At 45.1% G+C, this 27,479-nt stretch overlaps 1 protein-coding gene across 4 annotated transcripts in view; it reads right to left on the bottom strand.

Moving 5' to 3' along the window:
- Nucleotides 1-27,479, bottom strand: part of HECTD4 (HECT domain E3 ubiquitin protein ligase 4) — a 65,065-nt gene that overhangs the window by 16,643 nt on the left and 20,943 nt on the right. The window contains exons 14-58 of one of the 4 annotated variants that reach the window (XM_040080428.2): nucleotides 26,550-26,620; nucleotides 25,937-26,042; nucleotides 25,247-25,367; nucleotides 24,284-24,406; nucleotides 22,999-23,123; nucleotides 21,812-21,965; nucleotides 21,434-21,534; nucleotides 20,419-20,617; nucleotides 19,473-19,592; nucleotides 18,258-18,362; nucleotides 17,423-17,586; nucleotides 16,869-17,102; nucleotides 16,540-16,732; nucleotides 16,279-16,383; nucleotides 16,107-16,195; nucleotides 15,619-15,794; nucleotides 14,825-14,960; nucleotides 14,542-14,683; nucleotides 14,276-14,442; nucleotides 13,597-13,743; nucleotides 12,756-12,940; nucleotides 12,194-12,347; nucleotides 11,677-11,957; nucleotides 11,139-11,328; nucleotides 10,218-10,299; nucleotides 9,458-9,660; nucleotides 9,140-9,275; nucleotides 8,347-8,529; nucleotides 7,962-8,132; nucleotides 7,360-7,529; nucleotides 6,919-7,034; nucleotides 5,992-6,095; nucleotides 5,619-5,780; nucleotides 5,335-5,483; nucleotides 5,036-5,115; nucleotides 4,755-4,918; nucleotides 4,071-4,308; nucleotides 3,510-3,646; nucleotides 3,215-3,341; nucleotides 2,467-2,604; nucleotides 2,215-2,351; nucleotides 1,902-2,062; nucleotides 1,154-1,335; nucleotides 556-761; nucleotides 102-232 (exon numbers count right to left, since the gene is read on the bottom strand). In XM_040080428.2, coding sequence (XP_039936362.1) covers nucleotides 102-232; nucleotides 556-761; nucleotides 1,154-1,335; nucleotides 1,902-2,062; nucleotides 2,215-2,351; nucleotides 2,467-2,604; nucleotides 3,215-3,341; nucleotides 3,510-3,646; nucleotides 4,071-4,308; nucleotides 4,755-4,918; nucleotides 5,036-5,115; nucleotides 5,335-5,483; nucleotides 5,619-5,780; nucleotides 5,992-6,095; nucleotides 6,919-7,034; nucleotides 7,360-7,529; nucleotides 7,962-8,132; nucleotides 8,347-8,529; nucleotides 9,140-9,275; nucleotides 9,458-9,660; nucleotides 10,218-10,299; nucleotides 11,139-11,328; nucleotides 11,677-11,957; nucleotides 12,194-12,347; nucleotides 12,756-12,940; nucleotides 13,597-13,743; nucleotides 14,276-14,442; nucleotides 14,542-14,683; nucleotides 14,825-14,960; nucleotides 15,619-15,794; nucleotides 16,107-16,195; nucleotides 16,279-16,383; nucleotides 16,540-16,732; nucleotides 16,869-17,102; nucleotides 17,423-17,586; nucleotides 18,258-18,362; nucleotides 19,473-19,592; nucleotides 20,419-20,617; nucleotides 21,434-21,534; nucleotides 21,812-21,965; nucleotides 22,999-23,123; nucleotides 24,284-24,406; nucleotides 25,247-25,367; nucleotides 25,937-26,042; nucleotides 26,550-26,620 — 6,765 coding nt within the window. Of the gene's footprint in view, nucleotides 1-101; nucleotides 233-555; nucleotides 762-1,153; nucleotides 1,336-1,901; nucleotides 2,063-2,214; nucleotides 2,352-2,466; nucleotides 2,605-3,214; nucleotides 3,342-3,509; nucleotides 3,647-4,070; nucleotides 4,309-4,754; nucleotides 4,919-5,035; nucleotides 5,116-5,334; nucleotides 5,484-5,618; nucleotides 5,781-5,991; nucleotides 6,096-6,918; nucleotides 7,035-7,359; nucleotides 7,530-7,961; nucleotides 8,133-8,346; nucleotides 8,530-9,139; nucleotides 9,276-9,457; nucleotides 9,661-10,217; nucleotides 10,300-11,138; nucleotides 11,329-11,676; nucleotides 11,958-12,193; nucleotides 12,348-12,755; nucleotides 12,941-13,596; nucleotides 13,744-14,275; nucleotides 14,443-14,541; nucleotides 14,684-14,824; nucleotides 14,961-15,618; nucleotides 15,795-16,106; nucleotides 16,196-16,278; nucleotides 16,384-16,539; nucleotides 16,733-16,868; nucleotides 17,103-17,422; nucleotides 17,587-18,257; nucleotides 18,363-19,472; nucleotides 19,620-20,418; nucleotides 20,618-21,433; nucleotides 21,535-21,811; nucleotides 21,966-22,998; nucleotides 23,124-24,277; nucleotides 24,407-25,246; nucleotides 25,368-25,936; nucleotides 26,043-26,549; nucleotides 26,621-27,479 lie in introns of all 4 variants that reach the window. The other 3 variants (XM_040080426.2, XM_040080427.2, XM_040080425.2) reach the window with 3 other exon arrangements.

Consider the following 27,479-nt stretch of genomic DNA (forward strand, 5'->3'; position numbering starts at 1 on the left):
TGGAATAAGTCTCGGAGAAGAGAAAACTCTAAAAGCAGTAAATAACTCCGTCCCCAGGGTTGCCAGGCTCAGGCCCAGCTCTGCCCCTCTGCATGACTCACTCTTTTCGGAAGCCAGACTGACTTTCCTTGCAGGACACAATCACAAAGGCAGCCCCAGGAAAATTCACATCCATGTTGACCTTGGATTCGGAAATCGGGAATTCTTCGGCGGGAAATTGTTCTGGTGCCGCCTGAAACAGCACAATACATCATGGAAGATCCCAAAGAGCAGCACACCTTCTCCCTCTTTCTTTATTTATACAGTGCTCTATAGCCAATCTATTTAATTAATTGCAAATTACAACACAGTGGGAGGCCACTTCATTTCAATTCAACCCAGAGCATTGCTACTGCTTCTGTTTTCAGCGAGCCCACTACAATCAGGATAATAAAATCCATCCAGAGGAACAATTCCCCGTGAGGGACATCACCATGGAAAATACAACCACACAGAGAAGGAGGGCTCCTGAGGAGGGAACCCAACACTCTCACCAAACGTGAGTGAGTGCTTTACCTGCAGGAAGGAGCAGATCTGTTTGGTGAGGTCCAGCAGGCTCTCCTCTCCCTGATGCAGCGTCCGAGTAATGGCCACGGTGAGCCACTCCCTGATGGCCTGGGAATTGCCCTGGTAGAAGAGGTCAGTGGCAGCACAGGTCTGGGAATGGATGCAGTGCTGCAGGGACTGGGCCAGGAGAATGGAGCTTGAGCTGATGGTTCCATCTGGAAAGACAAGGAAAACAGCACGGATTTGGAGATCGCTCCAAATGCTTAGGCAGCCTGGGAAACAAAAGCTGTAAAACACCTGGAGGATTCCCAGCCTCTGTTTTCAAGTGGAAAACTCCTTGACTAAAAGTCAGCAGGAGAAAGGACCCATCCAGGCCCAGCCTTGTGGCTGGGATGGTCTCTCCATGCCAGCTGTGCCCCCCACCAGCCTCAGCCCAGCCCCTGGCGAGGGCGAACACAGAGCTGTGGGATCACCCCAGCCCATTCTTAAATACCATCATTATTAACCAGCTCATAAAGAAATACCAAACTCATTAATCTTTTTTTTTTTTTGTCCCCAGAAAAATACCGTACCAAAGAAGAGCTGCGACAAGAGCAAGTGTTTTTACCAGGAAGAGGTGGTGCAAGAAGCTGGTTGGAGAGCAGCTGCAGGTGCTCCAGGGTGATATCCCGGATGGCAGGAATGTGGAACAGCCGGGTGAACATGTGGGGAGATTTGGGAGCAAAAATATTCAGCAGAGCCATGCGACAGTAGAGCTTGGCCAGGGCAGCTTCACTCCTCAACAGCTCCCTAGAGAACACAAACATTAATTCTATTAATTCCTTAACGTTAAATCCAACCACGACAATAAGATTCAGAAGTTTGTACTGCTTTAAACAAAGCTGTAGGTAACTGTAGTACAGAAAATGCTCCTCAGGTAATTCAAATTCAGGCAATAAAGTGCCTCGTTACTACAGGTCTGTTACCCTTGGTTTTTCTGAGCCTTTTGATTTTCTTAAATGGAGTCAGATCTTTTTAGTTATTGTACAATATTAAGAGCAGTTTTCTAACTTTTCCCACATATGTAACATAAACAAATCCTTTGTTTTTCATTCTCTGTCCTTTGTTTGCATATTTCTAACCTGAAAACAATTGTAACTGACAATTGGTCTGGCCACTGAGGCTGAGGGGTGGAAACCCCAAAACCCCCAATCTTCTGCTAGACCCACAAATGTATAAAAAGTAAGAAATAAACAAAGGGGCTCTCTTCTCTCCGCTCTCTCAGCTGGGAGCTGGATCGCAAGGACCTCTGCGAAAATCTCTTGTCTGCGTGTGTGACTGCTTTGTGTGTCTCGGTGACACAGGTCTTTCTTCACCTGTGAATTTGGATGTTGGTGTTGTCCAGGGTGACCAGTCCGTTGGTCGCAGTCCTCCTGTACCCTGCGGGTGGCCTTTCCAACATGTCAATGGGATACCAGTACCTCACCAGCACCCCCTCACTGCGCAGATAGGTCTCCACCTGGACCAGTTCGTTCACCTGCAACGCCAAACCCAGCCCTGTCAGTAACACAGTAATTATAACCACATCTTTTCCTTCCAAGACAGCCCCAATCCAGCATCCTGAGCAGTTTTTGCTCCCAGCTGTGTGATGCTGATCATTAGAAGTCCTCCCAGCATGTCTTTACTCACCGAGTCCACGTCCAGAACAACCCCATGGAGGCCAAATGTTTTCAGCATGCCCCGAATGGCAAATTTGGGTAGAGCTGTTCCCACGGCGCTGCTGGTGACGTTGTTGCTGTCAGGAGAGCGAGTCACCACGGTGAGACCTGCAGAAAGGGACACCACTATGAAGGCGTTCTCCTCAGGTGACAATTTCTGCAGTCGATCCCAAAAACCCCTATGCTTTTCTTTAGCCCTCAGGACCCGCTGTGCTGCCCTTACCTTTCCGTACTTTATCAATTGTGAATTTGTTTGCCTCATCTTTGATATCCTCGATGGTGGGAAGGTAGAGATCCCTGGGGATGCCTCCGTTTTCCTCGTACAGGAATTCCACAGTTTGTCTTGCTATATCGACCATTCCTGAAAGACAGGAGGGAGTGCAAGCTATTTCCCTCAGCCACTTGAAATGAGTTCCTATTCTCATTAGGATCTTCCAATTGAAAACACTCCCTCAGTCAGGCTGGAGGATGGAAATTGGGAGACTTCCTGAGAAAGCTTTTCCTGAGCTTCCCACAAGGGCTCAGAATTCCTGCCTCACTCTTAATGTGACTTTTGCACAAACACATTGTCCTGCCAGACCCGAGTTCTACAAAACTCTCAAATCTCCCCTTATTATTATTTAAACATAAAGAGTTTTGCCTTGATAGCCACAGACAGAAAATGCACGGATGTAGTTTCTTCCCAAGCTGTTATTCCAGAATGTTTCTGTATCCACGTCACAACAAACTGTGTCACTATTTCTGAAACCATTTTCCCTATTTAAATAGTCCAACACAGTTAAAGTGTTACAGAAAAGGCACGAGCACAAACAAAATTCTAAGCACTGAGGGAAAAGAGGGAAACAGCAAGTGAAATATTTTTTAAGTTTTACAGCCCTGAATACAGTAAAATATGGAAGAAACACAGGTGTTCCCTTAGACTTCCTGCACATCACAGAAAACAACGTGCATGGAAATAAATACAGCCATACCTAACTGTAAAGCTCCTTTAATCTGATCCAGCCCAGACTTCCTCTCAGCCTCATTACGGAATCTTCTTCTAATTGTAGGGAAAACTTTGGTTTCCCAGGCTTTCACCAAGAGGGCATAGTGATCCTCCTACAAAGACAGAAGTGTTTTAGAACAGCAAGAAGTGACAAGTTACCGGCAGTTGTATTTTTGTTAGGAAAGCAGGAAAAACTTGTGTGGCAAAATTTCAAAATCTAAAAGACGAGATCTGATTTTAGGCTCTAAATTAGAGGAGGCAGAGTTTGCCACGTTCCTCACCCTGGGAATATCATCGTCATCATCATCATCACTTTCATCATCTGCAATAGGAGGGGGGTGAGGATCAGGGCCCGAGGTGATGAAGTTCTCATAGCTCAGCTCCATTTTATAGTGGCAGGATGTGTCACTGTCATACTCTGCAAGGCACAGAGAGAAATAATGAGATGATAATGCACGCAAAGACATCCCATGAAATCAGAGGCATACAGCATTCCACGCTCTCAGCCAGGGGGTGGGAACGCAGCGCCTTCTGACACAGCATAACCAATTGGCTGATCCAATGCACCGTGACATCCTATTGTACCCCAAGCCCTAATGAGATCATTTCCCATTGTAGCTACATTAATTACCAATAATTTGCGCATTCACAGAGAGGAAGACCAAAGAAGATGGGTTTTAATTGCCTCGTCTAAGATCAGATAAACACGGCTTTCACTTGTGGTACTGCACCACCTAAAACAGGCGCAGGACTAAGGACCGCAGCTAGGCTGGGCTTAAACCCTATTTCCTTGCTTGGCATTTCTGCCGGGAGAGCTCTAAAAGGAGAGAATGTCACTTTACGCTGCTGAGCCGTGGCGACCGCAGCGATCCTGCAGGGGGGCCCGTGCGTGCCGGGGTCGGAGGCGATGCTGGTGCCAGCGTCGTTGTCGCTGTCGGAGGCCATGGCAAAGGGCAGGGCCTCGAAGTTGGCACTGATCTCCTCGGCCAGGTCGAGGCACAGGTCGGCGGCGTTGCGGTGAGCCTGGCCCTCGGCGTAGGCGAACGGCCGCGAGCCGAAGTTCGCCCGCACTTTGGTGTTCTGCAAAAGGATGCGGGGAAGCTCTCAGATCCCGCTCTGAGCCCTCACTCCGCTGCAGGCAGGAGCTGATCACACCTCCCCCACCACCAGGATCCCCAGATGCAACTCCGGGAAAGCTTCAAGCTGCTACAGATGCGCTTGGAACTCGCCTGCTTCGCAGCTTCAGGCTGCAGCGGCCTGAGCTGGGTGCTTGGAAGCGAGGTCGCCGCTGGCCAGGAGTGCAAAGAGAGGAGCAGCAAGGCATCCTGCCAGGCCAGCTGCACACTGCTGTGCCAACGGGCGGGGAAAACCAAAATAGTGACACAGCACACGCACCTGGGAGGGATAAGGAATACCTCAACCTACCCGAGAAAGGTAAAAGCCATCAGTGTGCTTTTCTACAGAGCAGGTTCGATGTTTTATATAAAGTTTTTAATATTTCTGATACATTTCTGTTAAAAACTTGCCTTTTTCTGAATGTGAACAACCGGCCACATTCCACCAGACACATCCTCGAGGTAGGGCACGAGTCTCTGCCCACAATATGTAAAATAAACTCTGCCCTTTGCTGGCTGCCCTGGAGGAGGGGGAGTTCCTTCTGTTCTTTCCCATCCAATTCCTGCTACATCACCTGGAGAAAAACACAGTCACAAAAAGGATTTAATCAGTTTTCTCATCCAGCATTTCCCTCACATTCAGAGGATTTTCCGATGGAGCAGATAAGGATTTTAGCCATGCTCTCACATACCTGGGGAAAGAGTCACATCCAGTCTGACACTCTTCCACTGCAGCAGGCTGGAGCCGTTGTAATGCACTGCTCGCCCATTGCTGAGGGACAACAAGGACACAATGAGACAGAGCACTGAGCCAGAGCAGGATCACCACCCACCAAAGCTGTGACACTCCAAAGGCAACCCAACTCTCCTGATTTTGCAAGGATATTCCAGTCAATCGTTTTAGCATTTCAATTTAGAAGTATGTATTGCCCCATACAGCCTCCTCCCCAGTCCGCTGACAAATGGCTTTTGATGTACATCTCCAACCTACTTGTGAAAGAGGCAGGTGCCCACTGGGTTTGTCCAAGCCCCATCCCGTTTTTCAGCCTCTGTGGCAAAGCCAAAGGAAACTATTGGCCCAGTGTCATCATCTGTATCTCCATAGGAAACCACTTCAATTTCCCAGTAGAATGACGGTGCCTAGAAATGAAAATAGTAACACGTTTTAAAAGGTTATTTACAAAACAGAGTTTAAAGAGGCAGTTTTCTTGCTTTTCCTTTTCGTGCCCTGCTGGATATTCAATGACAAAGCGCAGGAGAGCTGTGAGGTCTCACCTGTACTGGCACTGGGGAGGTGGCATAGATAAAGGTGCCCCGAGGAAGTCCCCCACCTGCACTGGGATCAGCCAGGAAGGTCACAGCAGTGAGGTGCGAGGAGAACATGCAGGCTCTCACTGGGGGGAACACCCTGGACGGGCTCCACGTGATTTCTTTGGGCTGCAGACACAACAGAGCAGTTTATTCTCCCAATCATAAATCAAGGCACCCACTAAAATACAACCACACCGTTTATGAGGGGCACATTTAATACAACTCCGACAAATCCCACCCCAATACAGAAATTGACATTAAGTGAGCTGTTTCAAGAGGAATGTCCCCAGTTTGGGCAGCAGCAGGGGCAGAGGGCTCAGCACTGCCCTGTGCTCACCTGTCTCCTGTCAGCTTGCAGGGGAGGAGGAGGGGGCCGAGCACAGTCCCGGTACAACATCCGTAACCTCTCACACTGCATCTCCACAACCACGAGCCTCTCCCCTGCAACAACAACCCAAACCAGGCATCAGCTTCCAGCTGCTTCCTCGAGTGCAACAGCGCAGTCTTCATGCAAAAATAAGTATGATATCTGCACTTTGAGGAGGTTTGGTCAGCCTCACCTACCTAAACAACAGAATTAAGGGTAGAATGTGACATATGCAAGTATTTTCTCATGTTTAATTTGTATTTGGTTTTCAAAGACACCGTTATGTTAATTAGGATTTAAAGTATATTTTAGTGAGCAAGTTTATGGCCCAGCAAAGGCAGGAAAGCAAAAAAATTACTGTCTGCTGCCACAAAAATCAGTCCTTGCCCTTTTACACCTAAATCCCTTGGCTCCTACCCTTCACACTTCAGCCACTTTTTCTCTGGCATGTTCCTAAAAACTTGACCCTGAACTAAGATTTCTGCTGGGCCCAGGCGCTTATTCTTAAAAAAGGAGAGCTCAAGGATCAGGAATATAAAAAAGCATTGCAAAACCCAACAAAAATGTCATAAAAAGAAAACATACAAATGATAACGCCGAGGAATGCAGAGTAGGATATGCTGGAAGCTAGGGAAGTGGAGAGTGCAGAAGAGAACCAGGACTTGCTTCTCTGATATACAGAATAATCCAGTTCTGGGCTAAATTAATGCCTAATGTTTAATGATTTAGGCTGATTATTTTAGCTGCTCTTCCATCAGCAGCTCTGCAGCTGTGACGAGACACTCTGTCCTGTGCCAGTTCCTAAACTCCGAGTAGCTGGAGGAAAAAACACTGAAATGATTTTAAAAGCTGCTCTGTCTCTGACCTGAATATGCCAAGAAGGCGTTGGCTACATACCAGGGCTGCACTCCTGGGCCACCAAATTCAGAACTTCTACAGCAGCCGGGCACTGTTGAATGAATTCTTCACAGAATGAGCTGTCTTCCAACAGCTGAGCCATCACCAGGCATGCTCTGAATGGAAAACAATACATTTAAGTGTTACAAAGTGTGTGCTGAATTCAAAGCTGGCTTTACAGTAGTGAATTCAAGGGTTGTTTAAGGGTCTTAACCCTGATTTTAGCTGGACCCTCCCCCAAGGCAGCTTTTCCCTGGCTCATAAATGGATTTACTGCAGCATTTGCTCGGTGTGTTACAGGGACACTCATGAACAACACCCAGACACTCAAAGGGAGCAGAAACGAGCAAATCCTGCAGTCCCTTGCTGCACAGCCCCAGAAGAAGGGCACAAGAGCACATGCAATTCCCTGGGATGCCTGTGCACAAAGCCAGGACTCACCTGGTTCTAATTTCAGCAAGGAGCCGGACCACTGCCATTACTGGGGTTGAGCCATCTCCTGTTGCAGGAAGTGAGGTGTGAATAGAGAGACTTCCCTCCTGAGGGAGCAACATGGACTGGACTGCCTGTACTACCTTCTCAGTAATGGACAGTTTATGAAGAGGCAATGCCTGATGGTGGGGGGGCATGGTAAAAAGTTAAATTCAAGTAGTTAGTTTCTAAGAAATGAGGGTGTTTTATTACCTGGAGTTAATTCTTATATTTTACTAGCACAAAATCAGCACCAAATACCAATAAAAGAGAAAAACAACAAACTAAACAAACCCCAAACCAAGCCAGAAATTAACCAAAAAAACCCCAACCCAATATGCAATGGAATATCTTTAAGCACAAAAGATGAATATTTATGTTACTTGAATGAGAACTTAAACATATTGTTAATATATGCTTAAAAAAATAAGGCAAACGTTACAAATCATTTATAAGCAAAGAATGAAACACATTTTCTTTTACGTGCCGTAGATTAACAGTCAGTATGCTGTGACAGAAAGAAAGCAAGAATCGAGATTATACTGAATATTGGATGTTTAAAACTCCCATACCTCAGATCTTGGAACACAGAGCCTAGATAATGGAATAGTTAAAGTGTCTGATGCCTGGGAGGTCTTTCTAGTGTCTATAGTGGTGGGAGGGAATTTGACCGTGGCTATACCTTCTTGCTCATTAATAGATGCCACAACTCCAATGCTTCCTGCTATTCCTTTGCCTAAAACCTACAACCAAAGAAGAGCTGCGTGAGATTGAAGGTGTTACAACCAGGAGTCAGCGCCTGACATCACACACCAGCTGCACACACAAGCACGGGGGGTGGCTTTAGGAAACGAGCTCCACAAGCACATCCTGCTCCCGAGGATGCCAGCGCAGGGAAAACCTCAGGAGAGCAGCAATTCTCAGCTAAGGTATCAAACATGAACAGCACTGAATTACCTGAACTTCAGAACCTATTTTAATTGTCTCCTTAAAGCCACCCAGAGCACACAGGGCAGCCACTGCCTGCCGAGCAATCCTTTGAAGTTTAGCCAGTTTCCTTCCGCTGCTACTCCCGTTCTCCAAAATGCTCTCTGCGTATTTCCCAAGCTGTGGAATGTACATCAGAGCCCGAGACAGAACCTGAAGACAGAAGCAAAATTACCAGGGAACGACTTCAAAGCATAATTCCAACAAAAACCAATGCCCCAAGCCTCCAGCCCACACAGTCTCAGAAGATTTTTCTTTTGTTCTTGAAGAGAATTATGTAACTCAGAATATTCCAGTGTTCTCTGAAGTGTGAGCGCCATCAAAGCCATGACCATTCCCTGGTAACTTTTAGGATAAAATATAATCTTGGCAAAAGCCTTTGCTGAGGATTTCATCTAAGGAATAGATTAGATGCCGCAGGATTCAGAGGAACATAAAAAGAATGTGTTTTGTTCCAGCCAACGCTTTATTGGCCACAGCCAAGAGAACAGCCAAGGCAGAATAACCTGCCACAGGCAAGGGAACTCCCCAACAAACAGCACTGTTAATGCCTGAAAAGAATGACAGCACATTATCTGGGCAAATGGGTAAATTCTGAGTATTTGCCCCACCCTGAGACAGCTGAGAAAGGGCTGTGTCTGTGCCAGTTCCACACCCTGGTGTGCAAACCAGAATGGAGCAGCTCAGGCTTTGCTAATCATTGCGTTCTCTAACTACTCGACCCCCAGTGAGGAACGTGCCACTCGCGGTCGTGTTTGCTCACTTTTTCAGCAGTCGTTGTCCAGATCTGGGCTGCATTGGACTCTGGGGCCATGAGCAGGCTGTGCAGCAGGGCAATCACCTCTGCTGCCATGCTGTTTGCCACGTGCCCGCTGATGAACGGCCGCACCGGATCCGTCCTGGCCGGGAGACAAAGGCAATTTGACCCTTCAGCTCAAAACCACGCAACGAAAAGCAGCTTCAGTTGTCAACAAGACGCACACAAATTAAAGAAAAGGAAGTTTATGAACAGCCAGATTACCTCTGGGAGCACCACAAATACTGGTAGAGAGAAAAGCAGAATGCAGACTAAGGGATTTACCTGGCGAGCTCCGAATTCCTCTCTCTGCAAATGGAAGTTTGTGCGGTCTTCTTTTTGTCCCCAGTGGACAAGCCACTGCTGCTCTCTGGATTGACAGTCTCTATGGGTGGCCCCACACTCACTATCAGCCCAGACTGTGCCCACTTGGTTGCCTTCCTAAGAGCTGCAGCAGCTTCTTCCGTAATGACTTCGCAGCAGCCACTCTGCAAAGGAAATTGCCACGGAAGGCAAACGTCAGATCTGTTTGGTCACTCTGCTCGTGTACAAGAGCTGAGAACACAGCAAAACCCCCTCCTGGGTGTGTGGGGTAGTCACAGACAAGTTCTGCCTCTTGCTTTTTATCGTCTACAGAGAGATCAGGGATCAGTTCACATTCCATCCCTAAATTAACAGCTCGGTCTCTCTGATCAAAAAGCCACCAATGAGCATTTCTGGTGCAAACGCTCAAGAACATGTTTGGAAACAGACTTGAAATTTTAATTCAAGTGTGTGGCTTAAAATTTGCATTATCAACATGCATTAAACACTTGAGGAAAAAGAATATTAAAGGGGCTTAAACCTGACCTACAATGGCAGCAGGAAGCATCAGCTGAAATTCTTTTTCACCATTTACCCCTGTATCAGATCTGTACTTACAGAGGTAAATGATGAATTAAACAATATTTAACAAAGGAGCCTTCACATCAGTAAAACCCAAGAATTCTGACTGGCTACCAATTTTTAGGACGTCGAGCAATTCTCCAGTTTTTTCTCCTCTTACTTTTGTCATGTCCCGATCCATCTTCACCACCTTCTCCATGTTGGCTCCGGTTCCCAGGCGGAACGGGCGACCTTCTGAGCTACTGTTGGAGGGGAAACAAAACACAGGAGCTTTGTTCTGACTGCTGGCAAACACAGCTGAGCTACACAGACCAATTTCATGCCTTATGGGTGGTTTGAAATGATTTGAAGCCACCCTCTGCAGCTGAATGCTCAACAGCAAGAAAATTATTAGGCAGTTAAGGACATACCCCATCTATACAGAGGAAATTTAATCCTATTAAATGCAGTTATCTGCAAAGCAATTTAACCCTTCCTCCCTTTAGGAAGAAGCCTCTTGAAATGGTTTTTATTGATCACAACAGCCCAGGGCTCTGAGTTCACCTTTCACTTGTATCTTTTAGTGTAATTTTTAGAGTATGGGTTCAAAATCACCCCACGGAGTGGGGGAAGATGAAACAAATAACACAAATATGCAGGAGGTGACAGCACTGACATTCAGTGATCCCAACATCCAGGTGGGTGCTGAGAATACTAAAGAATGTTTAATAGCAAATTATTGTCCAGCTTATGCATTATTAAAGCAGTGCTTTTAAAGCCATTTTGCCTTGACAGCTCTATTTGTTAGTCCTACCCAGCCTGTCACACCATAAATAAGATAAACGATATTCCATCAGAAACACGGAGTCTCAGTAGCTAATTTTTCATGAGGTTGTTTTCAGACAGATGATGTTGTTCCCATATCCCTTTGCATTATCTTATTGCTTTGCCAGTAAACACAACACACTGGGCAGACACTTTGCTTTCCCATTCACTCTCACATCTGGGATGTATTTTTCTGCAGCCGCAGCACCAGGAAAAGGAGAAGATGAAGGGAATTGGCAAAATCCGTTCTAATTCCAATCCAGTGAGCTGAGATTACCTTAGTAAAGGCTGAAGGACTTCATGGGAGGATTGATCTTCTCTTTTATGGATAAAAATAGAGAGTTTACCATCCACTGCCTCGCTTTCTTCTCCAGGATCTTTATCACCTTTTATGGAGTTTTTAGGGCTGGCTTTTGCCAAGGTCGTATCTGGCTCAGAGGCAGTTGGAGAAAGGACTGTCTGGCAGCCTTGAAGCAGAAAGGAAAAAAAAGAAAACAAAGAAACACAAGCATGAATTTTCTTCCTCTTGGAACTAATGCTGACACATCTGGGACGTGTCTGAAATATCTGAGGCCAGGGAAATTAGGAGGCAGATGGAAAGGCACAGGAATATCCTGTTCTCAGTGACTTATCAGACACCTCCCAATACTTGAGCTTTCTGTCAATAGAAAAACTCCTGGCACAGGGTGCCAGAGACGGCTTGGAGCAACCTGGGATAGCTGAAGGTGGGGCTGGATGGGCTTTAAGGTCCTTCTCATTCCAAGATTCCATGAAACACGAGTCCCTCGGGCACAGCCCCGAACCACTGCTGGTACCTGGCACGACATAATCCGCCAGCTTTGCCAGCAGCAGGGAGGCAATCTTGGAGGCTGGGTCACTGGGATCATCCTGCTCGCTGTTCAGAGAGGGCACTGAGTAACTCCAGGGAGGCAATTCCACGTTCCCACAGTCCTCAACGCTCATGAGAGGCAGCGCAGCACGACACAACTGCAGGATTATAAGCACCAGCTTTGGAGAAGGACGCTGATCCAGGAGAAGGGACAGAAGCTTGGACACGCAGGCTGGCTGGCTCAGGATGGCTTTACCTATGTGACTCCTGAAAGGGAAAAGGAACTTGAAATTAAAACCAAATTAATTTACTATTTATAAGACATATTAAAAGCAATTTCGGCGTCTGACAAAACATTTGTGGCAATTCTTCGTAACTTGGCAGCACTGATTAGACACGAAGATTAAGGGTCGGTTTTAGAATGGTTTAAAAAAATCCACAAAAGATCCCACATAAGCTTTGGTACACAGGAAGAAAATACTCCAGAGCAAAGGTCTGGTTACCTTGAGAGGTCATTCAGAAGGCTGAGGACATCCTGCAGTGCATCATTCCCTGCAGCCTGGTTGCCACAGCACTCGGTGGCTCTGGCCAGGTGGTTGGTGAGGAGGCTGGAGACCTGCCTGGCCAGCCCGGAGTGAACGGCGTCCGTGGAACCCCCTTTGGAAGGGATGGAAGAATACACAGCTGTAATCAACAAAAATCAATGCACACACCACAAAAACACTCCCTGATACATCCACCATTAGCCAACAGACATGTGTCTGTAAGTTTAAGTGTGTTATGGGGGAGTTCTACCACAGGAGACATGCCAAATGATCACTCAGAATCTCTGGGTTCTCTGATTACGTTTAGACAGAATCATGTGGCAAAACCTGAAATTACTTCCACAGGGAGGAAAAAAGGCAGAATCAAAGAACAAGAAGAAAATCCACTGAAGTTTATATTCACTTCTTAAGAATCCAGAGTCCCAAGTCATGGTGAATGAGTGCCCTATTTAAAATACATTCACACCACTCCTCAGACAGTTCCAACACACACAGGAGAAGGTATTTCCAGTGTTCCTACCTTCTTCCTTCTCCCACTCCACACAGCGGTTGGCCAGCACCTGGAAGGCAGCCCAAGCCATGGTGGCCACCTTCTGTTTCTTGGTCTGTTTTTCATTTGAGCTGGACTCTGTCTGGCTGCTCAGGCTGCAGAGCCTGTCCATGAGCTGGACCAGGCCACTACGCACCAGACACTTCTCCTCGCTCCTGCGGGAGAAATCCAGGCTGGAATTAACTTCTCCATCGCAACGGGAATCCAGAACTCGCTGTTAGCTCAGTAATTAATTAGTTCACCCAGCAGAAAGATGGTTCTGCCTCTCCCTTGTCCTCCACAGGTGAAATTGTGAGAGAACTTAGATGGATGCTCTCAGATGCTCCTCATGATGAGGAAAGGGGATGTATGTTACCCTAGTTTTTCTGAGTTTCTTTATTAGCCTTTTGATTTTCATAAATAGAGTCAGATCTTTTAGTTACTGTAGAATATTAGAGCAGTTTTCTACCTTTCCCACAGAAGTAATATAAACAAACCCTTTGTTTTTCATTCTTTGTCCTTTGTTTGCATATTTCTAACCTGAAAACAATTGTAACTGACAATTCGTCTGGCCACTGAGGCTGAGAGGTGGAAACCCCAAAAAGCCAATCTTCTGCTAGACCCACAAATGTATAAAAGTAAAAGAATAAACAAAGGGGGCTCTTCTCTCCGCTCTTTCAGCTGAGAGCTGGATCAGAGGAACCTCTGCGAAAATCTCTTGTCTGCGTGTGATTGCTTTGTGTGTCTCAGTGACAGATGTATTTATAATATTTAATGCCTCTCCTTAAGGCAAAGCCTACCAAGGCCAGGTGTGGATGCCCCCCTTGCCCACCTTGTGTAGGGAATGGTGCACAGGAGGCCAATGCTGTTGGCACAGGCGATGGGGTACCGGGCACACAGGGACACCACCGACGTCATCGTCTCTCCAAAAGCCTCCTGGACCTGCTCCACCATCCCACCACACGTCAGCTCTTCGATCCTGTCGGGGGTTAGAGATTGGGAATGGAAGGCTTCAATTCACAAACTTCCAGAGGTAGCTTTAAGAAAATAATGATCAGTGCATGTTAAGAATTACTCAAGGGAGACTTGGAAGGAAAACCGCAAGTCGCTCGTGTTCTCACATGAAACACGTAAACAAGTGTGGTAGTTATAGCTCAGACATGATCAAATCTCACTGCAAACACAATACAAAACATTTACTATATTTAGATGACAGTATCAGCTAAATCTACCACTAACACCTAATTAACATTAATTTAGAATTAAATCAACAGAGAAGGATACCCTCTCTACGTACGTGGGTACATGTCAGCCCAGTATCAAAGTTCATCTACTATATAAATAAAAGCATTTCTTACAAGTTTCTGCATTTTCACCCCACAAGAGTCAGGTTGTTTGTTGCAACCTCAGCTCTGCCCTCACAGCTACTCACTTCTGGCTTCCCCTTGTCCAGAGCAATTTATTCCCTTCCACAGACAGCAAAGCACAGAATTCTGGAGAAATTCCCCCACCTTGGCCCTCCCTGGAGCACCATTGTCACCGGGCCCACCAGGTGGGTGACGCCCCCGACGCGCACGGCGGCCGTCAGCAGCTCCCTCATGTGCACCAGGGCCTGTTTCCTGGTGTTCCCACGTCTCCAGCGCGTCTGGGCAGCCAGCAGGAAGCTGCTGCTGGACACCTGCGAGGTTCGGGATGGGATTTTTCGTTAGACACAAACAAAGCACCTCCTGGTTTTTTTTTGGAGCGAGTTGGGATCTGAAATAAAATCGCGACGTACGGCTTGGTCGGGGTTTGTCCCGATGAAAGCGAAGAGCTGCCCCAGCAGGACGCTGTAGGTGGGTTTGTCCCTGCTGTCCTCGATGGCCAGGGACTGCAGCAGGGTGAAGGAGCTGCTCCTGTGGCTGGTGACGTGCCGGCGCCTGCGAGGGAACGGGAACGTTACACCTGGCAGCAGGAAGCTGATCCGATCACCACAAACCCTGCTGTGCTGGTAAATTTGATCAAGCTGATGACCGGAACGGCACGGAGGTGTGAAGGGAAGGAATCAAACCCTGCTGTACCTCTGGCTGGCCCGGGCAAACTCGATGTCCTCGTTGCCGATCATCTCCAGGTCGGACGGGGCGGACATGCTGCGTAGGAACACGGGCTGGCGCACGGCGTGTGAGATCACCTTGGTCTCAGAGGCTGATTTACAGGCTGAAGCGTTATAAAATAATAATAAAAAAGGTCATTCCTGGTGCAGGAAAGTCTTTACAAACCGATTTTAAAATCACTGGTGGATATCCCAGTGGAAGCTGAAACGTGTGGGGAAAAACCAGGCTAACGAAGAACATGCAACTCAGATCTGAGAATTTTCCTGTTGTCAACCCTTTTGAGAATTAAAGATTTGGAATGGAAGGATTCAAGTCACAAACTTCCAAATGTAGCTTTAAAAAAATAATAATCAGCACCATGTTAAGAATTATTCCAGGGAGATTTAGAAGGAGAACTGCAAGTCACTCATATTTTTCATATGAAATATGTAAACAAGCGAGTATGGAAATTATAGCTCAGACGTGATTAAATCTCGCTACAAACAAAATACAAAACCAGCTCTGAGGATTTTCCTGTTTTCAGGTATTGTTTCAAATCAGATTTCTTTTGGTTTGGTTAAGTATTTTTCCACAATAAATGCAGAAACTGAATTCCACCTATTATTACTCAGATTTTTATTTACCATCAACTTGACAATCAGAAAACAAAGGCTCAACTTTATTTATTGTAATTTAGGGAAAAATAGTTTAATTTAAAGCAAAAGAGGGAAAAATAAGAAATAAAAGGTATCTTTAGAAAATGCTGGTAATGAGAGATGTACCTGGAGTCTCTGCAGGGGTCCCAGATATGCTCCTTGTGATCCCAGACTGTGCTGCAATGGTCACGTGCAACAGCAGCTCTGCTCTGTTCATCAAGCTCTTCACCAAGGTTTTTGTCTTTGCTAAGGGATGAGAGGTCTTCTGGATCAGTGAATTCACCTCTTGGAAGAACTTCTCCCTAGGATTGTGGAAGGGAAGTAAAAGAAGCCAAGTTGATGTCTGAATGCCCTCAGAAAGGAAGGGTTACTGTGGGAAAGGTCAGCTGAAGAGGAGCCATGGCATCAGCCTGTTCTACGCCAACAAAGGAGAAAGCAGAAAAAACGGAAGAAATAAACCAGTGATCCCTTAGCAAACACAAGGAATTGTAGGCATTAATATTAATAAACTCAGCACAGAAGTTTCTAATCATTTAATCAGATACTTTTGGAACTCCCTGGAATTCCCCTGAAGCTGCCCCTCCTTTGAGGCCTGAATGCTCTCCAATACTGACCTTAACGCCAGGACCACGTTCTCAAGATCACTCCCATCAAAAGAAACTTCCTTCATTGAACACAGAAGCTCCAGCTCCTTCATCTTGCTCTAAACAAAGGGAAGGAGGAGGATGAACACGTTCTGAGGAAGCAGAGTGGGGCACAAGCACCCACAGCAGCCCCAGGGCTCACCTCGTTGAAGTGATAATCATAAAAAAAGGGGACATTGTTCTCCAGCTTCCCGTGCATGGCATCATCCACCTCACCCTGCCACTTCTGCTCCAGCTCAGCCACACTCTGATAAAGAGACAAAAATCACACTTGTTGCACTTAAGGTGTAGAAGGGATTTTAAAAGAAGAAATCTGAGTACATTTTATATTTCTGTGGTGCTAAAATACACCTTTATTCTCAAAACAAGCCTTCTGTTGTTCTAAATAATTTTATTTTTTTACCTGCAGTTGTCTCTCCATGGCATTCAGCTTCTTAAAGGTCTCTCCCATAATTTTACAAAGTAAATCATATTCTTCAGCGTGTTCCTCCTGATATTGGAAATTTATCAGGGACTGGAGAGCATCAACCAAATTGAGATGTTTAATCACACATGAAACCACCATCTCCTCCATGACTTCCGGCTGGATCACTTCCCTAGGGTTCCAGGGAAAGCCAAACTCATTAATCAGGAGTAAGAGACCAACTTGGACAATTCACATTCATAAATCACCGGACGCTGCATTCACAAACAAGGTTAAAAAAACCCCAGAGGGAAACAAGGACTCCTTACTTTATACTGGGTCTAAATTGAGGCCGAGCACGTCCAGAAATTTCCCTGAGCTTGATCATGATTCCTGGGGGCAGCCGAATCCTGGGCAGGTCAAAGTAGTGTCCAACAGGAGGCACGAGCACGTCAGAGGGATACGTGAATTCCCTGTCCTCCTCTATGGTGAGAGGCAACGGAGAAGGGCTTGGAGTGAGGGCTGGAGATATGACCCCATTGGCTTCCACCTGCCACTGGCACCTGCAGAAAGAATTAAAAACCAAGGAAAAGGATTTTTATTTCCTCCCTGAGAGAGAAAGACACTTCAGTCAGCGACACATTACAAAGATTAAGTGTTAATATATGAAGTGTGGCTCGTGCCAAGCGTAACCCAGCCCTCCTTTTACTCTAAAAACCCCTCTGGTTTGGGGGAATATTGCCTCAGTTTTAGGCAATGCAAACTGCTGAACAAACTACTGGAAAAACGATCCAAATGTCACCTTAAAGCACAAGACTTGAGCACAACAAGTCACTTCCCCTCAGAAAAAAACACTCAGGTCGAAATGGATTTTTTCTTTTACCTTTGTAAGAGTTTAGACCGTAAGAGCTCTTGGCAGGTTTCTTCATCTTTGGTAATTTCTGGCCCGTTGTACAAGATCCTCAGCATGGAACAGGCCAGCACAGAGAGGCCCAGGGCCAGGTCAACCAGGAATGGCAAACCTCCCGAAACATCCTCTGAGGATTCCTGCAGCAGGAACAGGGAGAAGTTCAGCCAAGCAATCCACCAGCAAGTCCTTTCCAATAGATTCAAGACAGGAGATTTTTATATATAATCTTTTAAATGTAAGATACAGCTCGGTATCAACCTTAACCCTTAACACAAAAAATGCTTAACAATTAACAGCAATTTGTAAGAACAACTCAAGACAAGAAGTAAAGGATTTAAACATTCTCTTCCTGAACCAAGAATGAAGAGGTGAAGTTATTTTTGGTTCAGTCACCCCACCTTGTAGTGGGATTCAAGATCCCCTGTGTTTGATCCCAGAATCCCTCCCCCCTCCTCTTTGTGGGCTGGAATCATTATTTCCTCAGGACATCTCTGATTTTCAGGTTGTTACAAAGAAAACCTGACCCACAGGCAGCAAGGGATGCTGGAGTGGCTTCAAGAGATAGCTAAGACACATTTGATAACAACAATCTCCAGGAATCCCCAAGTGCCAGCCCATCCACAGGGATCTCTGCATCCCAAACTCAGGTTTTCACTGCCAACACCCGATTTGCCTCACTGCCCAAACCAGCCACCACTGGTTTCCATTCCAAACCGCCGAGCTGGAAGCACATTTCCAGGGCTCTGGAACGTGTGGCAGGCAGGAGGCAGAGGCAGCTGAATTTCCTGGGATCCTCCCCCTGGAATACCTGTGCTCGGACAGTGCAGGCAAAGCCCCACATGGCTTTGTCAGGAGTGTTGTGCTCCCGCCCGCTCCGCATCTCAAAGGAGAACGTGACTGTGTCTCCTTCCACCTTCAAACATCCGCCGTGGGAAGGGGGGAAAAAAGAAAACATATTAAATAATTGAGGCAAACAAAAGTGGGTTATTTCATAGGTGAATGCTTTTAATGACAGTTATCTGGGGGTTGTTTTTTATCTCAAATGAGGTAGCCTGATTTAAGATTTTTTTTCCTTTTTGTAAAGGTGTCTTTTAGCGGAAGACTTAGTTTTGCTGCTGGCTGGCTACAGTAAAACAAAAAGAACCACCATAGCTGTAAAATCAAAAGCAGAAATTATCAGTGTGTTATTTAGCCTTGATTTTCACTGTCTGCAAGAAACCAGGCAATAATTAATAATTCTCTTCCTGAAGGAAGACAGATAAGCTCTTCAATCAAAAGAATGACAACAAATTAATCACGGAGATTGCTAAAAGAGCAGTACCAAAATCCATGTGTGAAAAATAAACCAAATTCCCTTAAATGTGAACAACTCAGTTCTTGTCTGAAATAGTTTCCCAGTTTACCACCTCTTGATTTCTTGTTACAATGTGGTTTTGTTATGTAAATAAGCCCAGTTTTAGTGTGGGACAGTGTAGCAGCACAAATACATATTAAACAACAATAAAATCACACTGCAGAGAGTGTGAGGGGACACATCGCCCCAAAGCATTGAAATGCTGAGGCTTCAAGAAGTTTGAGAGATTCTTCTTAGTTTTACTGCCAAAAGCATCCAATGAAATTTTAAAATCCTACAGAAATGGTTGGAATTTATTTGTTACATTTGCTACTTGATATATTTGGGGGTTAGTATCAAAAAATTGACTTTAGGAGAATCTGCAAGGAATTCTCCTAGGAGGGTGTACTTAGGAGAAGAGCAGTGCCATTACAGACTCCAGGACTCAAACATCTCCATCAGGAATTCCGGGAAGACACAAAGCAAACTCCAAGGGAAGCATCACACGGAACACAGAGCCGAGTTTAAAGCTCTCCCCCAAGGACACAACAGCTCACTGAGCAGGGATCTCATCACGGATAACCGCACACTTAAAAGCTTGGAATGCACAGCCGTGAGGGTAAAAGGGGCTGGGCATGGTTTCCAAAGGGAATTTTCAAAGGGAAGGAGCGGTGCATGGGAATACTGTACCTTCACTAAGTCCTTGGGCCACCCCGTTCCTAAGACACTACGGCTGCCATATCCCAGTGTATTGCCTCCATACTCAGCAACCTTCCTACTGTTTGTGCTAGGACCAGCATAGATCACCAACTTCAAAACATAAAATACACTGTTAGACTGTAAGAGAAAAACAAGAAAACCTAATAATAATAATAATACTTAGCACTTCCACCGCGCTTTCGACTCTCGAAGCGCTCCATGCACGTGAACCAATCCTCACAGGCTCTGTGAGGGCAGCGGGGTTAAGTATTATTATCCCCATTTTACAGATGGGGAAACTGAGGCACGCAGGGGACTCGAGGGGCAATCTCCTTCCCTGGCAGCGAGGGGCTGATCCTGCTCCCAGCAAAGCCAAAGTTTTGTCAGTGGCTTTGGCGGGATCGGAGTTTAATCAGTAACGGGTGACGTTAATATCTCATTAGTTATTTACGAGCATCAGGAGCTGCTCTATGCCGAAGAATGAACAGCAGCACTCAGCAAGCAGCACAAGCAGCTCTCTGATAACACAAAGTGGGTAAGTGATATTGGTTGTTTTCTTAAAATTGAGGTATTTGTTCCTGTGGATCCAGGGAAACAAGGTCTTTGTCATCAGGGAAAAAGGAACCTCTCCAGCTCTGCCCAGTTTAAACCAACTGTGCTGATCAAAGGAGGCAGCTGGATTAAAATTTGGGAAATAAGGAAAACTGAACATGAGTAAAAATGAGAAAAAGTCAAACTTGGACAGTATGAGTCAGCCTGAAACTATATTTTAAAAAAACCCCAGAACTGATAGAATTTCTGAGGGGAAAAACCAACCCAAGCCACCCCTCAAAACCCCCCAACCCCTGCAACCTCCCACACTTGTCCCATGGCAGAATTCCCACTTTTTTTGAGGGAATTCCCTCACTGCAGAGGTGCTGAGCTGGCCCTTGCTTACCTTGTCATAATCATATTGGGAGGAGCATCTGTTGTCAAATCTAAGATACAAACAGCGGGCTCCTGGAATGTGGACAGTTTCCTTAAATTTGTAATTATCCCTGACGGGATGCACTGTCTCCACAGTCTTCCCAGCAGCCCAGGGAGCAGGGATCTTCAGACCAGTCAGGAATCCTGGCTCTTCCTTCTCTTCCAGCATCCTGAAATTCAGAGTGAGAAACTGGGCCTAAAATACAGCACGGAGGTTTCTGACAGGCAGGCATTAAGATATAAAGTAATTAAAAATCACCTCTCAGTACTGACACACACAGACAAGGAACTCACTCCTGGCTTTAGGCATGACTGTATTGATGGAATTCATGTATTACACATATTATTTTCATTACATAATTATATATATTAGCATCATTATTCATACATTGCATATACTCTTATTCACAAAAATCCCATTATCACAAATTCTTTAGTATTCCAAATTCTCCAATGTTGAAAATAAGCATTTTTATTTTGAGTTTTAGCACTTTATTTGTTTCTGTTCCTAAGCAGGAGCTGGAAAACTCTGAGCTGAGACACAGCATTTAAATGCAGGAGTTAAAAATGTTACTTCTCTGCAAATGAAACCATTTAACAGCTTTGCAATGGTTTTAATTCTGTATCTCACGCTGCCAGAGCAATTTACGTTTTTCTCTTGATGGTCCTCCTTAGCCTAATTTATTGTGAGAGGAACATTCAGAATTAATTTCTAATGCTTGAGGTGAGGAAGAAAACCAAAACAAACCATATTCTGTGTAAACAACCTGAAGTTATTAATGGTTTAATTCTATATACAGAACAAAATTTGGAACTAACTCCCTTTTGCAAAAGCTTACATAAACTGAGACAGCCTTAGAAATCATTCCGGCACACCTTTAAAAATTAATTCAAATAAAAACCGCTGCTTTATCCCACAACAATGGTCAAACAGACATTACAGTTCAGTTTATCCCATGAAATGTCCCAAATGTAAAGAAAATCACCTCTCATCAGGTAACTGCTTCCCTTTCTGCTCTGCAGCACAACTGGGGGAACTGTTCAGTTCTGAGAAAACTGGAGACTGGGTTTTAAGCAGCAGTGCAGTCTGTGGCCCAAAATACACAGTGTTAGGGACATGCAAACCGTAAAGCAGTCTAAAAGCTCGTTATCGAAATAATTAACAATCCTACTGTTGTTACTGACAATAAATCATCACTGAGTAGCTCCCGGAGCAGCCAAATTTAACATCCAGCACCAGCAGCTTTGGCAGCTGCTGAGGAACTCTGAGCTCTGGTGCGTGGATGAGTGTCTGGAGGAAGCCGAGCAGCATTTTGGAGGCTGCAGGCCCCAGGTTTGGCCCTGGGGTGGCACGGAGCCCGTACCTGGCTGGTGTAAAGGACCAGCTGCACCAGCTGAGGCATCAGGGCATCAGCCATGGTCAGGGTCTGCAGGTTGGGGTGCATCAGGGACGTCAGCAGCACAGGCAGCAGGTGGCCAAGCATGGTGGCCTTTGTGATCTGCTCCAGGCCTTTTAACCTGCAAGGAGAGCCAAAGTCACACAGGAACGACTCTTTTCGTGGAGCAGCACTTCTGCTTTCAGTCGCTTCTGTTTCATCTTGTAACAGCAACTCAAAATTCAGCAGAGGATGTTTGTATTGCATTAACAAAACCCCCCAAACAATCTTGAAACCACTGCGATTTCTCCCAAGTGTCAGTGACCTTGAATTGCTGACAATTCTCACTGAACAATCTGAGAGCAGAGACAGTAAATCAACAGTTTAATAATTACTCAGAGAAGGATAAGCTCCCCTGGGCACAGGATGAAAGTCCCCATCAAACACAAATGCACCAGTGTGGATATCAGCTCCCAGCACATGGAGCTCAAAGGACTTGAAAAGGATCTGCAGCTACAAAAATATATTTGAACACGAACTCATATGAAAATATCACCCAGGAATTGCGTGTCGTCAATAAACACAACTAATCTTGTAGGCAGCAGAGAAGCAGCAAGTGAAACCTGGAACACAGCTGGGACAGGGAGCTGCTTGTTTGAGGAGAGGAAAGTTCACAGCTTTTGTGTCCACCCCCATTCCCAAGGTGTATTTTTAAGAGGAGGGGAGGCAGGGATGGAATATGAGGGATATCAAAACAACACCCTGCAGATATTCGTGCAGTCACGCACGAATATCTACTCCAGTTACCAGGGATGTAATAATCTGGAATTTAAAAATAAACAGATTGTTCTAGCTTGCAGGAATATTCCCAGCTAATTACAGTTTATTTCCACGTATCCTACTCATCAATACCATTATAACTGACTAAAACCTTCCCAATCTGAGGTTCCTACAGAAATATCAACCCACAGATAATGACAGTGACACAGAGAGTGATTCTAAATTCTCCACCAGGTGAGTGCTTAAACAATTGCTACAGGAAGGAACAGTTCCTGTGCATTCAAAGCTCAAATATAAAGTGATAAAGACTAATTAATGCTAACTGTGCTTGTACAATAAGCCACAAAGAGCAGCAGTTCCCCGTTTCCAAATTAGGATCCTCCCACCTGTCTTACCTTTGCTCCCTGTCAGAAATGTCACTGTTAATTAGTGCTGTAGTGACTTGTTGCAGCATTTCTAAGACTTCATCACATCCTGTCAGAATTTGTGTGGCGAGAGACAAAATGCTGGTCTTGAGTTCCTAGGTAAAAAAAAAAAAGAGTTACAGGATACTTAAATTCTTAAAGAATCCCCCCCCAAAAAAGGACAACAGAACAAAAAGATGGATTTCCAAATGAAAAGAATGATAATGTGACCTGGCAGGCCTGCAGCAGGAGATTCATCCAAGACTTAAATTTGATTAATGTTAAGCCCCAAAGTGCTGGGAGAAACTAGGTGCATGTTTTACAGGATGCACATCCAGTTTCTAGAGGGAAGGAAGCCCCAAGTCCAGCACAGGAGAGAGCTGAGAGCCAGCCAAGGGACAGGACTGGTGACACAATGTCCTAGCAGGGATGAGGAGCACTGCAGAGAGAGAAACTGAACAATGAACACGGCGTGAACAGTGAGACAAGAAAAATACTCCAATATTTAGCATTTACTCAATGAGCCTGAACAAATCACTTCCAACTGCAGCAGCTCACAAGCACACACAGCCTCAAAGAGCAGCAGAGAAAACCAGCTTAGCTAAATACCAGAAATTCAGAAATCAATTCCATTAGGAAAGAATTATTACCAAAACTACTACGAGCAGACAACCCACACTCCAGGGCAAACATGGGAGCTGGATGAAGCAGTGTGAAATGAAGCATTTTAATTAACTTCTACCAAGCAAAGCCTGTCCTCAAACCTTGTCCTCTAACAGCTTCCTTGCCACAAACTTTATTCACTCTATTTCAGACAACTGATGGAGGTGGTTCTACACAAGCTTTGCTTGTTTAAACTGCGAAAAAACCAAAAGCCAGGTAAGGCAAATAAGAAACCCCCTTTCTATTTATTTAAAAATATTTTTTTCAAGGATCACTTGAGTGATTTGGAGAAGAAAAAGTGTCTGGGGTAATGCATCCAGGAAAGGAAATTCCCCTGCCAGGAATCCTACTAGCACTTAATTAAAATCTATTTAAAGTATCATTATAGTTAGGAAGTGTCTGCTCTCACTGATAATAGGGACTGGAAGCTGATATCCTGAACACAGAATAACTGCAGATTTTACTCTTTTTTTCCCCTGTTCTCCAGCTATTTAACTCAATCAAAAGGAAAAGAACCACCAGCAAACAGCAAATGCACTGCAGGACCAAGGTGTCACAGGCACACTGAACCGAAGAGAGCCATACTAGAATAAAACTTGGTGTTTACCTGTACCTTCAATGTCTCTCCCTGCAAGGAGCTGTCACTGTCATCATTGTCATCGGGTTTAATCAAAATAGTGTTACTGAGGAGGTGGTTCTGCACAGCCATCAGGTACCGCAAGCACGAGGACGCAGCCTTGAACACAAATAAGCAAAAACTTTGCATTATCCAAACCCTTCAACATCCCTGAGTCAGGCAAGCCTCGGACTTGGAAGTTGGAGAGAGGGGGAAAAAGGTTGAGGAAGAAGAAAAGAACTTATTTTATGTATTTAAGAAAAGAAACCTGTTGCAAAACGCTGGATTTTGGGAAATAACTCACAAAAATATCTAGAGGCAGCAGAACTTTGTTCAGGTTTGGAACATTATAGCAATATTCAGGAACTCTAAGAATGAATTAATTCTGAAAAGATTGTGCTACCCGAGAGATAAATGTAATTCACACTCCTGAAGGTGATGGTTCTGTGCCACTCCTCCTTCCCCACAGGTCAGGACATCCTGTCCCCTCCCAGGGATTTTCTGGAAGCTCAACCTGCCTTTCTCAGGGAGCTGATCCTGCTGAAAACACCTGCCCATCGGTTCTGCCCTCAAATGTCAGCTTTAACTCATTTCTGTCTGTCACTGGTAACTCTTTCAGCCTGTAAGAACCACAATACACAACTGCATGTTTGATTTTTTTTAAAGCTGCTGTAATGCTTTGAATATTGAGATGCACAAACTTCGCTTAAAACTGAACCAGAGCAACTGGAAAATAAATCCATGTATAAATCCATTCCAGCAATACAGAATTATTTCCTTTGCTGTGAAAAATTATCCTTTTTTTCCCTGCACAGCACAAACAAAAGACAATTCTTCTCCTGGATTTGTTAAGACAAAACTATAGAAGTTTCACCTCCTTGTACTCAGTACAGAGGATGGATTCAAGGAGGAAAAGAAGCCAAAGGCAGAGATACTTTTATCAAAACACATTTTACTTACAGGCACAGTTGAAAGAAGCCTTTGAAAGTCATCTTTAGATACAGTTTGGCACTTGGTGATTAAGACACAAGATTCTCGGACAACAATCTTGAGGATGTAGTGCAAGAGCTCATCATTGAGCCTTTGAGAGAGGCAAGAAAGGTGGAAATTGTTAAGCATTAATTATTGTGCATTTTGTACAGCTCTGCAAGCTGGATCCCAGACTACGGGAAACCTAAACAAAGATCAAACTTCAAATTCAGACACAAAAAAACCCCAAGGCTGAAATGTTTAACAAAAAGTACAACAGATTTCCAGGGGTTTGCTGCACTGTGCTGACGTGAATCTGTGATTTCTTATGGCTCCTATACAAGGCTCCTCCCACCTTGACCAGGTACTTGACACTGGCAGTTTAACTGCTGGAAAGTCACCTATGATATGCAGAGAAATGCTATAAAATCGTATTTATGAAATTATCGTTCAAATTTACCGTGAACATGGCAAGGAAAAAAGAATTCCAAACCCAGTCTGGGTACAGGAGCATCCAAAACATGCCCTAAAACATCAAATCTCTCCCCCACCCTAATGAAATCTTCCCCTACACACACAAACAACATTCAGGTCACACTGCAGGAACACACCAAGCAATTCCAGCAGAAGTTCCTGTAAGTTCACCTTAAGAAAAATACCCCATAAACTGAGGCTTTTTACCTATAATGATCATCATCTTCACTTCCAAACCTGTTGTTCTGCAGCTGCTCAGCTAAATTGGTCAGGATAACATCCCGGAGCTGCGAGAGGCCACTGTTCCTCTCTCCTAAGAGGGAAACAAAAAACTTTTGCCAAGCAGCATTTTCCAGAATGGATTTTATTTCCCCAATAGCTCATTTAACACAGACTCCAGCTCAGGAATGGCTGCATTCCCAGGGTGACCAGAGCTGCTGTCCCAGACTGGGACAGTTGGAAATTCCCAACACTGAGCACCAACACGTTCCCGGGATGTAACAAATCACTGAGCATCACCTGCTTCCAAGGCCAGATTCCCATTTCCTGGTGAACTCAAGGACATTATTCCCCCTTCACTGAGGTCTAACATCACCTCTGATTACTGGGTACTTGCCAATATTCCTTTTCTCCACCTGAGCTACCCTAGGCCGTGCAGCCTTTTGGAAGCTGAGGCGTTCCATAATTTCCCAGAAAAGCATGGATTTAAAGCAGAGTAGTGCCCAATATCCCAAACTGTTCTCCCTCTAAGCTTGAGATGTGCTTGGATTTTCTGTTTTCAGAAAAACCCCACTCTGACCTAGCAATAAGGCATTCTCACCTTCAGTTAAGACCAGTTTCAATAAATTATTGATTTCTGCTTCTCCAGGATACAGGATATTTAAACCAGAGCTAAGGGAAAAATAAAACCATGCGTTACTTGATGGATTTAGAAGTGAGCAAAGCCATTTCAGCGGACATGTGACAAACAGCACCACAGACCCACCATGTGATGGAACATTTACAATGTCTTTGTAAAAGCTCAGAAGAGCATCCTCCAGATTTTAACATCAATATTAGGACATAAGCAGCTGGTTTCTCCAGGAATCTCTTGTGACCAATTATATTTTATTGTTTAGGTCCCAAAGCTTCTCCAGGAGTTATTTGTTTCCCTCTGGAAAACTCCCCATTCATCACTTGCACACAGGGCAGCACCATCAGTTTGTGAAGAAACAGATGTCAGGAAAAAGGATGATGGATCGGAGAAAAACTCCCAACAACTCTGGTGATGGGGAAAGAGCTGAGGCTGCCCTGTGCCAAGAACAGTGGAAAACAAATACAATAATCACAGAATCACTACTGGTACTGTTTTGCACTTTTTGGAGACTGGCTCTATTTAGTTTAAGCTACACAAGAGATTCTGGAAGGAGCATCTCAGGAACACCCCAGCTCTGCAGAAACATTCCAGGTGGAAACTTTTTCCCTCCAACTCATGATGAACTCTGTCCTTTCTATGTGAATTCCCCCATGGAGATCACAATCACTTCAAAGGAGCACTTCATGCCTGTCTGAAGTGCTGAAATCATTATGCAACTTTGCCACTTCCTTTCCCTTTTCTTCCTCAGAAAAGAAAACTGGGATGTTTTTCAGCTTCACACTGAGAGCAGAGATTACTGCAGCTTCCTCCCCTCTGGTTCATGCTGATCCACTCTGATAGAAACCTCAGGAAAAGTTAGAACACATTGCCAGCTCTCTCCCAGGGTTCCACTGG

This window comes from Hirundo rustica, chromosome 17, assembly GCF_015227805.2.
Source record: "Hirundo rustica isolate bHirRus1 chromosome 17, bHirRus1.pri.v3, whole genome shotgun sequence".
Lineage (NCBI taxonomy): Eukaryota > Metazoa > Chordata > Aves > Passeriformes > Hirundinidae > Hirundo > Hirundo rustica.